Genomic DNA, 16,453 nt, shown 5'->3' on the forward strand with positions numbered 1-16,453 from the left:
ATCTATAAGTGCCACCCATCAGTGTCACCCATCAGTGCCACCTATCGAGGTCCATCAGTGCCTCCTCATCAGTGCCGTCTTATCAGTGCCCAAAAGTGCTGTCTTATCAGGGCCTATCAGTGTCGCCTTATCAGTGCCTATCTGTGTCGCCTTATCTGCACCTATCAGTGCAGCCCATCAGTGCAGCCTAGTAGTGCCCATCAGTGCAGCCTCATCAGCGAATAACAACAAAGGAGAAAAATTACCTGTTTGAAAAATTTTATAACAAACTATGAAATGTTTTTTTTTTATTTATGTCTTTTTTTTGTTTGTTTAGCAAAAACTAAAAATCCAAGAGGTGATTAAATACCACCAAAAAAAAAGATCTATTTCTATGAAAAAAATGATAGAAATTTAATTTGAGTACAGTGTTGCATAACGCGCAATTGTCATTTCAAGTGTGACAGCACTGAAAACTAAAAATTGGTCTGGGCAGGAGGCTGGTTTAAATGCCCAGTAAGCAAGTGGTTAACTGATACAGCTATTCTGAAACTATGCTAACTCATTAATGTAAGAGCTACTATCTGCGCTGTGACATAAAAATACAAATAAGGCTGCTAATATAAAAGCCAGTATAACTGTGACCTTTAAACATAAATGTGCAAAACAATACCCTGTTTCCCCTAAAATAAGACCTAGCGTGATTGTCGACGATGGCTGCAATATAAGCTCTACACCCCAAATAAGCCCTAGTTAAAGTCCTTCTATGTCTTATTCTCAGGGTAGGGCTTATTTTTGGGGAAAGAGGATGGGGTTTATTTGGGGGGTAGGGCTTATATTGCAGCCATCACCGACACTCATGCTAGGTCTTATATTAGGGGAAACAGGGTAATGTACCACTTTATATAAAGTGTATGATAATTACAAGAAAAGATATTGCTTAACGTGAATAAACAGTGTCAAAAATATAAAGTTCAATAATCAACAAAAAAAAAGGAGTCCCAAAGTGTGTATTCAGTGAAGACCAATACTGTGTATAATAACAACAGTTACATAGTTAGTAAGATTGAATAAAGACACCAGTCCACCCTGAGTTTCTACAATTGTCCCTATGTCTGTACATTACACACTCACATCAGTCCCTACCCTCCAGGAGCCCACAATCCAAGCTCCCCATTCATAACTAGGGCCAATTTTGGACAGAAGCCAATTAACCTACTTGCATGTCTTTGGAGTGTGGGAGGAAACCCACACAGGCACAGGGAGAACATTCAAACTCCAGGCAGGTAGTGTTGTGGTTGGGATTTGAACCAATGACCCTTTTTACTGCTAGGTGAGAGTGCTAACCACTAAATCACTGTGCCGCCCGAACAGTGGTATATGAACAGTGGTATATGAACAGTGGTATATGAACAGTGTTCATATAGATGTTCCTCAGGACATTCTTCAGTGTCCAGCCACCAACACTGAGTGAATTTCAAACTCACCAGAGTGAGTGGCTATCATTACAGCAGCAAATGCGCCCAAATCAGCATAAGTATCTCACAGGAACCACTGCAGCATGTATACTCCAATGGCATCTCCTCTTATATTTCAAACTAAGGGTAAATGAAGCATGGTTCTAGAGACCCACTCAGCCACATTACACTTCCAGGGGAGTTGCTACTGTGATGTCATCTCCAAGATGAACATCTATGTGAAGCACCCCCTGAGGAACATCTATATGAACACTGGTGTTTTTATACACAGTATTTGTCTTCATTGAATACACACTTTGCGACTCCCTTCTTTTGATTATTGACTTTTTTATTTAAATTTTTCTTTACTTTATATTTTTGACACCATTAAGCAATATGTTTTATTGTAATTATCATGCACTTTATATAAGGCACTACATTATTGTTATGCACATTTATGCTAACTCATTGCCCTTAAGCAAACACCTAGTTGATTTTCTATTTTTATTAAAGTATGACAGAACCTTAGAAAATACAAGCATTTGGTTTGTTTGAACTATACGTAACTATACCTCCGGTAACCTGAACTTCTCTGCAGAATGTTCACAGGCAAAATGTTAATGAGGTTATAAATACTAGGTTAAGGTATAGATTTAGTTACAATCCTGGTATAACTGATTGAGAAGAATGTATGTAAATGCCAGCTGTAGCAAAAGCATGTTTTCCCAGGTGTTGTATTTTTATTCCTTGTGCTTCTCGGCCTTGGCTTCCACAAAATGGCACTTTTGTTTTCTTCCCCCACCCATCCCCGTTATACATTAGGTAAAGAGGCGCACAGACAGTAATATGTTGGAAATTATTTTTTTTTATGAAGCAGTACATCTTTGGCTTCACCCCCTGCTCACCTAAAGCCTGTTCAGGAAAGCCAGGGAGTGAGAAGGACAAAGCCCTTGTGTCATAACTGAAGGGATTATGACATCATGGGCCACTGGTTTTGAAAACAGGTTTCTGCTTCTGTTTAAATGTATTATTCTTTATCACTATTCCTTTAGGCTATTAAAATTTTACTGGCGTTTTAAGAGGTAAGGTGTCCCAGGTGTATCTGCTTTTCTGCCTTATAGCCCAGCTGTTTGTTCACCTTGCATATTGCACAGACTAAAGCAACTTTGCTTTTTAATTCCTATTCCTTGTATTGTTCTGTTACATGCTGTTTGAGGCTCTGGCATGCTAATTGAACAAAAAAAAACAGGTCTGTCAGAGATTTTTATTGTGACATATAGAGGAGTTATGTAGAAGGGTAACACCAGAGCCCTGCAGATTTTAGTTACTCCTTCTTTAAATACAGTTTAAATGCCTGGTTGTATTTTGGACAGGCCTTAATTATATAAAATGCATTAGAAAAAGTGGGGTTGTATTTTAAGAATAATGGATAAGATATTTAGTTAGATATACTGTACAGTTGCTAGGCTACAAAGGTTGAAAAAAGACATATATTCATTAAATTCAACCTTTAAAACATTTGATTTCCTCTGAAAGAAATCATCAGTGACATCAAAAGATAAGTATTTTTCCCAGGCTTTGCTGCCTTCTCATAGGACTTTACCTTTGTATCCACGATAAATATTGGATACTTAATGAGTATCTAGCATCAGTATAAATCTGTCTTGTAAATTTTACTGTAACATTCAGTTCACTTAACAATTTTGCAATATCTGCAATAATACTGGTGGTTTTTAGCAGAGACAACCAATGAGACCTTATATATGAATAAACTATATGCACACAACAATTCATAGCTTCAATTATTGAAATAATTGATGTTTATGTAGAAATATTTCTGTTTAATTATTAGGTCATAAAGGCTATCGAGGAAGGTTATCGGTTACCAGCACCAATGGACTGTCCTGCTTGTCTTCATCAACTGATGTTAGATTGTTGGCAGAAGGAACGCGGGGAAAGGCCCAAATTTGAACAAATTGTTGGTATTCTAGACAAAATGATTCGCAATCCCAACAGTTTGAAAACTCCAATGAATACTTGTAATAGGTAAATGTTGTTGTCTATATACACAAAATTAAAAACATTTGTAAATATGTTTTGTTATATTTATATATAATGCAAACGTGTTTTACTGGTTTATTTGCTTGTCTCATACTGTTATGCCTTGTACACATGGTTGGACATTCCGACCACAAAATCCGTCAGATTTTGACGGATTTTGTCCTAAACTGGTGTTGCATACACACGGTTAGACAAATTTGTTCTTAGGCAAATTTGTGAGTGAGCCCACTCCCTTGGCCAAGAAGCAACCCCACACATGAATGGTCTCTGGATTCTGTACTGTTGGCATGATACAGGACTGATGGTAGCGCTCACTTCTTCTTCTCTGGACGAGGTTTTTTCTGGATGCCCCAAACATTTGGAAAAGGGGATTCATCAGAGAAAATTACTTTACCGCAGTCCTCAGCAGTCCAATACCTATACCTTTTGCAAAATATCAGTCTGTTCCTGATGTTTTTCCTGGAGAGAAGTGGCTTCTTTGCTGCCCTTCTTGACACCAGGCCATCCTCCAACTGTCTTCGCCTTACTGTGCAGGCAGATGCACTCACACCTGCCTGCTGCCATTCCTGAACAAGCTCTGCACTGGTGGTGCCCCGATCCCACAGCTGAATCAACTGTAGGAGATGGTCCTGGTGCTTGCTAGACTTTCGTGGGCACCCTGAAGCCTTCTTCGCAACAACTGAACCTCTCTCCTTGAAGTTCTTGATCCAATAAATGGTTGATTTAGTGTAATCTTAGTAGCAGCAATATCCCTGCCTATGTATCCTTTTGTGTGCAAAACAATGATGACTCTATGTGTTTCCTTGCAAGTAACCATGGTTAACAATGATTTCAAGCACCATTTAAAGCTTCCAGTCTGATATAACCTCAATAAGCATTACAGAGTGATTTCTAGCCTTGTCCTCATCAACACTGACACGTGTGTTAACAAGAGAATCACTGACATGATGTCAGCCGGTCCTTTTGTGGCAGGGCTGAAATGCAGTGGAAATGTTTTTTGGGACTAAGTTCATTTTCATAGCAAAGAGGAACTTTGCAATTCATTTCAATTCATCTGATCACTCTTGCTAACATTGTGGAGTATATGAAAATTGCCATGATAAAAACTGAAGCGGCAAACTTCATAAAAAATAATATTTGTGTAATTCTTAAAACTTTTGGAGATGGCTGCTAACAGAAATCACAACATATGCTTTGAATGAGTATCCTTTCCATATCAGTAAGAAAAGGACAATTAATGGGTTTGTGTACATGTGCTCATGTGACCCTGCATTGCAAGCGAAACAATTCTTATCATGACCATTCTTCTTTCCTCTTATGCCCCGTACACACAATCTGAAATTCCACCAGCAAAAGTTAGATGAGAGCTTTTGGTCGGAAAAAGCGATTGTGTGTATGCTCCATCGGACTTTTGCTGGCGGAATTTCGGTCAGCAAAAGATTGAGAGCATGTTCTCAATTTTTTGGTTGGAAAAAGTTCAGATTGGAAATTCCAATCATCTGTATAAATTCCGATGCACAAAATTCTTATGCATGCTCAGAAACAATTTGGTGCATGCTCGGAAGCATTGAACTTCATTTTCTCGGCTCGTCGTAGTTTTATGCATCACCACGTTCTTGGCGGTCGCAAAGTTCTGAGAACTTTTGTGTGACCGTATGTATGTAAGCCAAGCTTGAGCGGAATTCCACTCGTATGTACAGGGCATTACTTTTCCTTTTAGTACAACCAAACTTATGTGTCAATCTACCTGCTTTTCAAGGATGGAAGGAAAGAAAATCACTCAACTCCCTTCCCCCATCAACATAGTGTTGATGGTGGAAAGCCTCTTGCGGCCCTATTGTGTTTATTTTTCCGGCGGGGGGATTAGCCTTCCTGGCTGGCAGAATACAATGATCACTGCTAGGAAGTAGACGGTAATCACATTCTAAAAATCTGACAGGGTAGTTGTACCCAAGTCGAGCAATTGATTGGCTTGGGTACAATTAGCCTGCCCATTCATGGATCAAAATTCCACTAGTCCCTGCTAAACCAGCTAAATTTCGATCCATGCATGGCTGGCTTAAGTATAGATACACCTGTGTGGATTTCATCCATGTAATATACATGGACAAGCCTCTACTCTTTACAACTGCATGAAAATTGAAGTATCTTTCTTTTTTACCCATCGCCTTATGCAAGTTCTTCATAAATATTTAAATAGCTATAATATGATAAGCCATTTTTTACAGTAGAGTTTACTAATACAACTCACTCTGCAAAAGCTCCCTTCTATTTGTTTATTTTTTTCCTGAATAGTGGTGGACAGGCAGCTTGAGCTGATAATATCGATGGCAGCTTTTTTTTATTGCTTCTGTTAGTTACAGGTCAGTGAGAGATCACAGACTTCTAATAAACCACTGTGGGGTCTAGATCCTGAGAGGGAAAAGACTGGGTGTAGTGTAGCTGATTGGCTTCAGTAGCAAAGCAATTTATCTTATTAAAGATTAATTTATCTAGCACTATATGCAATACAAAGTGTTTTTTATGGCTCCTTTGCATAGACATCTTTTCCCTGATAATGAAGCTCATGCTTTTAGACACAAGTCCTCAAGTGCTTACTGTCTGTGTTTACTAGCATGGTAAATGAAAGCTGTACTGCAAATGAAGGACAGGTCACAGCAACCTCATATCTCATTGGGGATAAAATGCATGTTAAAATCCATTGCTGCTATGAACTATGTCTGCATTAGAGGCTGCATTTATTATAGTTAAATTCATCCAGTAGGCACATGTGAACATGTGTCTAAAAATGTCTGCAGGTCTGGGCATCAAGATGTGCTTGCAAAGGACAATTAACTCTGAGCCAGATAATCAATGCTTAGTCAAAGCACAAGGTTTCATCATAATTATTTTCTAAAAACAGTCATTGTGTATTGTGGAAGTATAAAATGATTTAAATGTTGCCAGATCGTTTATTTCAACAAAAATCTTCCCATAAGATTATATGTGCATTAAATGGATTTTTATATCAACAAAATATTCAAAATGCCCTGAGACTGCTCCTGGGTGCTGCCATTTTAGATGTGATGTGAGCAGTCACAGCAGACTCAGAGTTGTCACTCAATTAAGGGCTAGTTTACACTTGCTTCAAAACAAGGCTCTCTGAATGCCAGTCAAAGCTCCTGTCACTGATTAAAATGGTTAGCTTACAGTGTGTACTGTTTACACCTTTGGTTTGTTTCTTCGATAAGGCTTCAATGAGGCTTCAGTGGGGCTTTGATGAGGCTTCGGTGGAGCTTCGTTGAGGCTTCCTTGGGGCTTCCATGAGACTTCAGTGGAGCTTCACTGGGGCTTCAAGCAAGCTTTGCCATAGACTTCTATGGAGGCTTTGAGGATGCTTTGAAGCATCACTGAAGCTACATGGGGTATCATTTTTGAAGGGAAGCCGAAGCAAAGCAAAAGCAAGGTGTTAACAGGACTGTAAGCTATCCATTTATGTATTGACAGGAGCTTTGACTAGCGTTCAGAGAGCTTTAACACAGCGTGTCTGAAGCCTTGTTGAAGCAGAAGCAAGTGTAAATGAGTCCTTAGTGATCATGTTCACCTTTACTCCTCCCCTGGCAGCAACATAAATTGTTATGTAGGGAGGCAAGAGGTTGTACAGACAGTGTGGCAGTAAGTAGACACTCCTAGAAGAGAGCAGGGCTATGATAGAGGAAGGAAGGGTCTGGACTAGGGAATTAACTCTTGCTGGTTTAGCCAAAATTTCTATTAATTTTAAAGCCACGTTGCAAGTGAATAAAACAATTATTTATGGAAAGGAAAAATGCTGCAACTAGATTAATACAATTAAAATCATAGCCCGTTTTCAAAGTTCCTTATGCTTTCTGTGACACTTGTGTCATTGTCCCGTGATGTCAGTGGCCCATAGAGTGGTTACAGACAGTGCTGCATCTTCGCCTAGGCCAACAAGGCCCAGGCCTTGGGTGGCACTTTGCCAGGGGGGTTGTTACGAAAGCTGACCACCGCATGGAAAAAAGCCTCCCACGGAATCCACACAGATACAGTCCCCCATAAAAGCGGCATAAAGTGAATGGAATCTGCGGTCTCCGCTCGGCTGGTGCTCAGGCAGGGCATGGTCCCCGCTTGGCTGGGCTCGGCTATGCTTGAGCAGAGCGGCAGTCTCAGTTCACCTTGGCTGTGCTGTACTCAGCTGTTCTCAGGCTGGGGGGGGGGAGGGGCGGTCCGCGTTCGAGCAGAGGGGTGGTCTCAGCACACCTCGGCTGTGCTCGGATGATGGGGGGGTCCGCAGTCTCTGACCACCTCCTATAGTATGTCTGCAATCTCTGACCAACTTCTGAGGTAGAGCTCTAATAGGAAGAGGTGGAGCCCAAAGAGGAAGGGGTGAAGTTTACAGATGAATGGTGATGGGTCTTAAACAGAAAGGAGTGTGGTAAATTCAGATGGGGGGTGCCTAATTTTAGTCTTACCTAGGGCAGCACAAAACCAAAATGCACCACTGGTTACAGATAGAGTTGAGGACATATGCCATTCAAATTTTGTTTAAAAATGCTCATATCAGTAACAGGTTAGTTTAGTCTGTTTAGGCTGTATGTTTCATAAAAAAAAAAAAACACTGCCTTTGAAAACACTTAAAAACTCTGTTAAGTTATTTAATGAATCAGAAATATTTAGATTTTGATATCAGCCTCTTATATGCCCTTCACAGACAAAATAGCAACACTGGCTGAACAAAAGTATATGTTCTTTGTTATTTAGCACCGTTTATATATATTTCTTGATCATTCATTAGGGGACACACAGTTTAATTCTGTTACAAAAGGGCTATACTTCTGCTTACAAGAGATTGGACACTAGCAAACAAGATGTTAGTCAGACAGATATAACCCCTCACACTCCCATCACAGACATCCCAAGTCTCCCACGAGGTCCAGGAGTCTCTCACAAGGTCTGGAGTCTCCCACATTTCTGCAGCTGCTCTCGCACACCCACAAGCGCCTCTTGATCTCCCGGGAATGATCATGCGGCAGGGAACAGCTGTGAACACCGATCTCCTTTGAATAGATTTTTAGCTGACAGCCACTTCACCTTCTCTCCCTCCCCTACCTCAAAAGCTATACAGGGAGATCGGTGTTCACAGCTGTCCCTCCCGTCACACCGATTATTCCCAGCTGTTTCCTGTGTGCTCCTCTTCCCGTCCCCTCCATGTCCTTCTCCACGCCCTCTGTTCTCTGCCCCTACTGTCCTCCTCCTTTGCTCCTTCCTTGTCCCCCGCAGCTGGCTTCCATCCTCTACTCTCCCGCTGGCTGTGGGGGAACTGACAGGAATTGGACACAGCAGGTCACTGCCCGAGAGCCCAGGGCAGTAGGGGGCCCCATGATGAAGGTGCGCACAAATGCAGCTGCTGAGGTGCGATAGTGACAGATTGCCCACCACTGGTTGGTGTAGATCAAGGGGGCCAGGGATCTCCCTAGCCTGCACTCTCTGTGAATGGGATGTATGGGTTATCCTCCTCCCTGCTGACAGACAGAGAAAATCATGGTGAGCCTCGGCTATCGCAGCCACCTACATCCAGCCACCTGGGATATGGGCAGTTGCGGAGATCGTAGCGGACCTCAGTGGAAGAGGAAGGGGCGAGGGGCCGGCAGACACACACTTCTTACACAGTGATGTGGGAGGAGCCGGCAGACACACACTTCTAACTTCTGATGTGGGACATACAGGTGAGGCTCTGTGGGTACTAGGCAGCCCACGATCGGTGCTTGGCTTGTGGGCAATAGAAGGCATTAAGTTATACAAACAGGGCAATTGTGGTGTAGAAGAGGTAAATGGGGCAAAGGTAGGTCAGTGAGGATGATAGCATGGCTACCCCTAGCTGTGGGACCGGCAGTACTGAGTGTTGGGAGTGCAGTCCTACATCACTTGGTCTCAGTTATATGGTAATATTTTACAGCACACTGATTGTTGATGGAGACCCCCTCCCTGCTCCTCCTATTGATCTCCCTACCATGCTGTAATACTGCTCCTAGTGCCACCTGGCCCATATTTCTTCTCCTTCCCACCCTGGGCTCAGCCTTTCCTCTCCCCTTGAGCTGTGCTACGATTGGTGGAACTGCTCATGTCCCAGGTGGTGGGAGGTAGGTGGCTGCGATGGCCAGGGCTCGGCACTGCTTTCCTCTGGATGTCAGTGGGAGAAGGAGAAGCCAATCTGCCCCATCCTTCTACTCTCTGAGCTGTCAGCGCAGCTTAGGGAGAGCCCCTGGATCTACATCAACTGGGGGAGGAGGAGGATCTGTTACTACCAAACCTCAGCAACTGTGTCCATGCGCATCACCATTTTTTATCATGGGGCCCCCTACTGGCCCCACCCCTGGTTGACACCTGCACCACAGCCCATTACCTGTAAAACATTAGAAAGTAGCTGGGTGGGTTTAGCGTGCTACCATCAATTGGATCCAGGAAAGGAATATTACAGAAAGCATTTGAGACATTTTTCTGTTTTCCTGGCATGGACATGGCAGCGCACATATGTTAGACCCAGGAGCAGACTGAGCATTCAGGCACTTAGATACTGCCTGAGGGCCTGGTGCCAGTAGGAGACCCCATGAAAGAACACATGTAATGTTGGCAATGCAATATGTAGGGGGGGCTTTGTGTGGGTGTGGCTTGAGTATAGGCGGTGACATGTGGGCCCCATGAGCTCCTATTGCCCGGGAACCCCATGAGTTTTCAGTCTGCCCCTGGGACACAGTGAGCGAGATCGCAACTTTGATATCATATGCTTGCAGTTGTTTAAGTCATACATATGCAAATAGTTGGAGCTGAGTACGAATAAAACTATGCAAAAACAGTGAGTATGGTTTATTCATAAATAGGTATAAATTCAAAAGGGATGTGGCTTGCCAAATAGATGTCTGGAGCCACACATGTGGAAGAACTGGAAAATCCAAATACAAAAAAAATATGTTGCCCCCAATTGCACAAATACCAGTAATTGTGTTTGTTTCCAGTGCTGATATATTCTCAGATAGACTGGTGTGTTATCAGACAGACTGCATATTGTCAGATATACTGCCATGTTGCCAGAAGGGCTGCCATGTTAAGGAGATGGTCATGTAAGACACTGCCATGTATAAGAAATGCCATGTTATGTACCCTAACATGATGCTGAGACTTCTCTGTGAGAAAGGCATGCATGTAAAAGACGCTAATATCTCAGAGAAACTGCCTATTAACCTAATTTGTACTCCAGTGTAAGACACTGCTTCTGCCAGATATTGTAGCAGTAATGTCATTATTTTACTGCAGAATGGGTTTGCTCATTTCTAGCCTTTTGTAATGCCATTAAACATCACGACTCACACAAGAGGCAGGATGGACAAAAAATTAATTTTCCTAGAAAGCTTTGTGATAGATAGTATAACTGTTCCAGAGAAGTAGTAACATCATCCACTGTACTACCAGCAAGTGGCAAACATGGCAGTTCAGTCTTTTATCCAATATCAGAGAATTTTTGTGACTATATAAATAGTATCTTCTGGATTATATGGTACCATTTCCGATTAAGGATTAAATCCCTAACCAACCATTTTTAATTAATTACCTTTCATTAAGCACATCACTATGAAGTGGATTAACATGAATTACTGAAATTATTTTTTTTTTTTACACTTATGTTTAGGCCTGTAAGCCCACTATTGGACCAAAACACCCTTGATTTCTCAACATTCTGCTCTGTTGGAGAATGGCTAGAAGCTATTAAGATGGAACGATATAAGGAAAATTTCAGTTCAGCCGGATACAATTCCCTTGATGCTGTGGCCAGGATGACTATAAAGTAAGCTTAATTTAATGGTTGTGGGATTAATGATTTAAAGTCATTGCACATGCTTTTTTTAAAATAACAAACATGTTATACTTACCTACGCTGTGCAATTGTTTTGCAGCTCTGATCCTCTTCTTCTTAGGTCCCTCACCGGTGCGCTTAGTTTCTCTTGGTGTGCCACCATGGGAGGCCATTTCCTACTGTGGCACATCTGTGGGCTCAATCCCAAGCCAGGCTGTCTGTTTCCCTTGACACAGACTGTGTGGCACAGCCCTGCCACCCCCCCCCCCCCCACACACACACACACACACTTCTTTGCCACAGGATTTGATTGACAGCAGCAGTGAACAGTAGTAGATATTCAATTTTGAAAATATTTTATATAGTATCTCACAGAAGTGAGTACACACCTCACATTTTTCTAAATATTTTATTATATCTATTTATGTGACAACACTATAGAAATGGAACCTTGCTACAATGTAAAGTAGTGAGTAGTCTACAGCTTGTATAACAGTATCAATTTGCTGTCCCCTCAAAATAACTCAACACACAGCCATTAATGTCTAAACCGCTGGCAACAAAAGTGAGTACACCCCTAAGTGAAAATGTCCAAATTGGGCCCAACTAGCGATTAACCCTCACCAGTGCCATGCCACTCATTAGTGTTACAAGGTCTCAGGTGTGAACGGGGAGCAAGTATGTTAAATTTGGTGTTATCGCTCTCACTCTGTCATACTGATCACTGGATGTTCAACATGGCACCTCATGGCAAAGAACTCTCAGAAGATCTGAAAAAAAATAATTATTGCTCTACATAACGATGGCTTAGGCCATAAGATGATTGCCAAGACCCTGAGCTGAGCTGCAGCACGGTGGACAAGACCATACAGTGGTTTAACAGGACAGGTTCCACTCAAAACAGACCTCACCATGGTCGACCAAAGAAGTTGAGTGCACATGCTCAGCGTCATATCCAGAGGTTGTCTGTGGGAAATAGACGTATGAGTGCTGCCAGCATTGCTGCAGAGGTACCCCTGAGGCGAGCTAGTTTTTAAACCACTTTACATTGTAGCAAAGTGTAATTTCCTCTGTGTTGTCACATGAAAAGATATAATAAAATATTTACAAAAATGTGAGGGGTGTACTCACTTTTGTGAGATATTGTATATATAACTTTTTTTTTTAAACCTAACTTTCACAGTTATTTTCTTCCCAGGGCTATTTTGTTGGGCTTTTGTTCACTTTAGATTCTTTTCCAATAAAAGTCTATGGAAACAAAAAAGCAGCTTGAAGCAAGTGAATTGCAGAGGGAAGTCAAATAAAACTGTCAATGATTTCTGAATAAGCTCAGCATTTTAAACTGATGTCAAAAGCAAGCTGCATTTGCCCATTGAGTCCAAAGCCCACTGACACAGGCTCTAAAGATCCAGAAAGAGCATGTGCCCTGGAGCCACCAACAAAGAATGCCCATTAACATGCTTTTTGTGATACAGTGTGTTAATTTATGTTTTTTACACTTCATATCTAAAAAAGGGCCTTAAAGTTATGTTTCTCTCCACAGTGATGTCATGAGCTTAGGAATTTCATTGGTCGGCCACCAAAAGAAGATTATGAGCAGTATTCAGACTATGAGAGCACAAATGTTACACCTTCATGGAACAGGGATACAGGTGTGATAGACAGCCCTCCCTAAAGAGGGAGGAAGGACTATGAGATAACAGCACTGGCCTTCACTATACAATAACTGCTGCTAGAATATGCTCAGTTTACTGAGCCTTCTGTACTACGGTTTCTGCAGTAGATGAAAACCAACTAGATCCTCAAGCACCTACAGACTTGAACTCCTAAGTGCCACCGGACCTTACCTGAGTGAGAAATTGGATCAAAACTATGTGGCAAGGAAAACAGCAGTAATAACAAAGTACTACCTGATCAAAAACAACAAAATAGAGCTCTCTAACCTCCTTTTTGCCCAATGAACTTTTTTCAAATGTACTGTACATAAATAATTTTGAAAAAGAATATATTTGTTGGACAAAATCTCAAGATTGTTGGTAAAATACGGCAAACTATTTTCCTTAAGCTGTGTTTTATGATATAACCTTATTTTTTAATGTGTTATTCTCCTTAGATTTTCTTTTGAGGGTAAATATGTTTAATTGCACACAGATTAGGAGACTTTGGCATGATTACAAGTTATATTTTGAATGCTGTTATTTAGGCATCTTAGATATCTATGTAGATGTTGGTAAATCATCAGCTGGTGAGTAAAATCTGCAGGTTAATAACTGTTTATTTTTAGATATTTTCTAAAGACTTGCTGAATACAAAGCAATAATGGCACTCAGTGCGGCCATGGCACCTTTGATACAGCGTACACAGTGAAAACATTATGTGATTTATAAATTGCTAAATTGAGAGTTATTTAATTCTCTGAGAAACAGGGTCTCCTAAAATACATACAAGAAACAGTACTGTAAAGTATCAAGCCTTCCCTATGCGAATGTCAATTTTAATAAAAAAAAGACTATTGTGATAAAGTCACTGTCTAAACCTTTCACTGCCTGCGATAACTGCAAGGTGACTGAGAAATCAGCTTTTTTTTTTCTTTTCTTTTTACAACAATTTGAAATAGCCAAATTATATTTTGTACAAGATCTTGTTGAATGCAATTCCTATTTGATTGTATGGTTTTAGATTTTGTATTTATATATCAGGGTGAAAAGGGTAGCTCTTATGTTTTAAAGAGTTTGACATGTTAAAACACCCACTCTTTAGGACTGGTTGACTAAATTAGTCATTTTCAGTGTAGACTGTGTTTTTTTTTTCTAATATCTAATCAGGTTCAGGGAAGTGTCCAACCTTTTTAAACTCCCACAAGCCTGGTTGGGTATTTAAAGTAAACACAGACTGAAGCAACGTGCACTACTATAGTAAACCAGCCCCTTAAACTGCATCACATGTTAAATAGGTTAGTACTTTTGTTTTTTAAGTAGGTAACTATCAGACGAGAACAGTTTTTCGTCTTTTTTTTTCTGTCTACCAGAAGCAATAATGAATTGTGTCTTTCTAAATATTCCCTCTGTGCATATCTTTAGAGTAAGAGATATATTTGTAAAATATGTTAGATGGTGGATGGCCCATCATGTAGAATCCTGTCCTTCCGAAAAGATTTGGGTTGCTTAAAGAAAGATCCCAGGGATCAGAAATTGGTCTTCTTTGATTATGTGGGCATCCACAGAAATTGTAAATGTTTCAGTGTAAAGTGTGTAAATTTTATTTATACTGTCTTGTTTTGTACACACATTTCTCTGTAGTGAGCTCTGAATATGTTGAAAATGCACTATATTTTTCTATTTTACTTGCAGAGGATCACAAAAACAGGTATTTCAATGCTACATTATGTATTTTACCATATAGGACCAAAGATGGCTGCAGAAAACACAAACAGATTATCTCTTCTACTTCTGTTACTTTACACTCATTCAGATCTCTGTACATTGTTATTTTATGACATTTTATTTATTTGATTGTTAGAAAAAAAAGATCATTTCTAAGATGTATCCTTAAAAAGAATATACTAAATCGCATTTACAATATTTCCATTTCATAGACACTTCCATTTGTAATCTTTGTAATAGACTGTAAATATATTTTTGGAAGTATGATGTGGTCTGTTGAAGGATTATTTGTGTTTCTTTTTATGGGACCACCCAGGAACAGCCTTTTATTTGGAAATCAAGTGTGATAGTATGAAATGGTTCTGCCCAGCTGGATCAGTATTTCAAGAAAGGCATGCTGTGACAGTGCCCGAAAGTCATTTTACAGACTCTTGACGTTATCAACAGAAATAATGGGATACAACATATTTTTATAGTGTGGGTAAAATGCCCTAGGCAAGTTTAATAGAAATGGGCAGTAAGCTACTTAGGTACAGATAATACTGCATTACATAACATTACATGGCCTACAATAAAATCAGCCAACTATGTAAGACATTTCCATTTTTTTTTATTATACAATAGATAAACACTTATTTTTACATTTGTCAAATTATACAATTCTTAAATTAATATACTGTGTAGTGTTTTATATATTGTATTTATTTGCTGTTTTCATGGCTACACATTCTTTTAAGTTTGGTAAATCAAATTTTGCATGTTAATATATTTTATCAGAGACAGCTGGCAGAGCTTGATTCTGATATTCAGAATCTGATTTTACTGGTAAAATCTGCAGAGAGATTTTACTCATATGCTAGGAATATCCTAAGGTAGGCCATCACGGTGCAAATGTATTCCCTGCAATCACAGACAGTGCTGACAGGGGGATTGGCAATTGTCTTCTCCCAGTGTGAAGGGGGGTGTGTGGTGGAAGCCGCCCCCACTGGAAGAAGACAGTAATTATCGCTAGCGGCTATAGCAGCTGCTAGTGATAATTGCATGAGGATCCGGCAGGCTGGCTGCACCCAAGTTGATCGATCAGCTTGGTACAGTCAGCCTGCTCATTAATGATTCGAAACTCAGCTGGTTCAGCAGGATCAAATCATGTATAGCCGACCTAAGTACTAGGGTAATTTGATGACCTGCTATAGCCAACAAACACAGCTTAAAGTGTCAGAGGAGGAAGGTATCTATCTGTGTTTTTTGTTACACTGGAGCAGTCAAATAGCGAGCATGCACCATTTTTAATAGGAAAACCCAGAATACCTTGCAATGCAAATGTCAATCATGCTCCATGTAATAGTTCTTTATTTATAAAACAGCAATTTTATACAATTTATACATGAATATAGAAGATCAGTTTATAAACTTTAAAACATTTCAAAATAATTAACAAACAGGTTTGAATAAAATAATTATAATTTCCTTTAAAATTCTATGAAATTTAAAAGAAATAAAAACAGCAATAATGCACACATATCTATTTTATATCCATTGACAGTACTCTTTTTTTTGTCCTGAGCATTTTCTTTGTTTTGGCAATTCATTGGTTTCATGCAAGTAGACATTTTGCTTTTTTAGTCTACTCTAATAAATTATGCATAGATGTTTAGGAATAGATAAGCCTTTGTTTAACCACTTGCCGACCAGCTCACGTTGATACGTCGTCAAAGTGGCATGATGCA

General features: G+C 40.2%; 1 protein-coding gene across 9 annotated transcripts in view; it reads left to right on the plus strand.

The window, feature by feature from the left end:
- The window catches only part of EPHA7 (EPH receptor A7), a 276,731-nt gene extending 261,408 nt beyond the window's left edge, over positions 1-15,323 (plus strand). For all 9 annotated transcript variants that reach the window (XM_077487229.1, XM_077487233.1, XM_077487234.1 and 6 more), the window contains 3 exons: positions 3,289-3,482; positions 11,179-11,334; positions 12,887-15,323. In XM_077487229.1, the coding sequence (XP_077343355.1) occupies positions 3,289-3,482; positions 11,179-11,334; positions 12,887-13,001 (465 nt within the window). In that variant the 3' untranslated portion in view covers positions 13,002-15,323. The remainder of the gene's footprint in view (positions 1-3,288; positions 3,483-11,178; positions 11,335-12,886) is intronic.
- Positions 15,324-16,453: the final 1,130 nt, after the last annotated feature.

Source organism: Lithobates pipiens, unplaced genomic scaffold (assembly GCF_037356315.1).
Source record: "Lithobates pipiens isolate NorthernLeopardFrog02 unplaced genomic scaffold, aLitPip1_a1.2 Scaffold_18, whole genome shotgun sequence".
In the NCBI taxonomy this organism is placed as follows: Eukaryota; Metazoa; Chordata; class Amphibia; order Anura; family Ranidae; genus Lithobates; species Lithobates pipiens.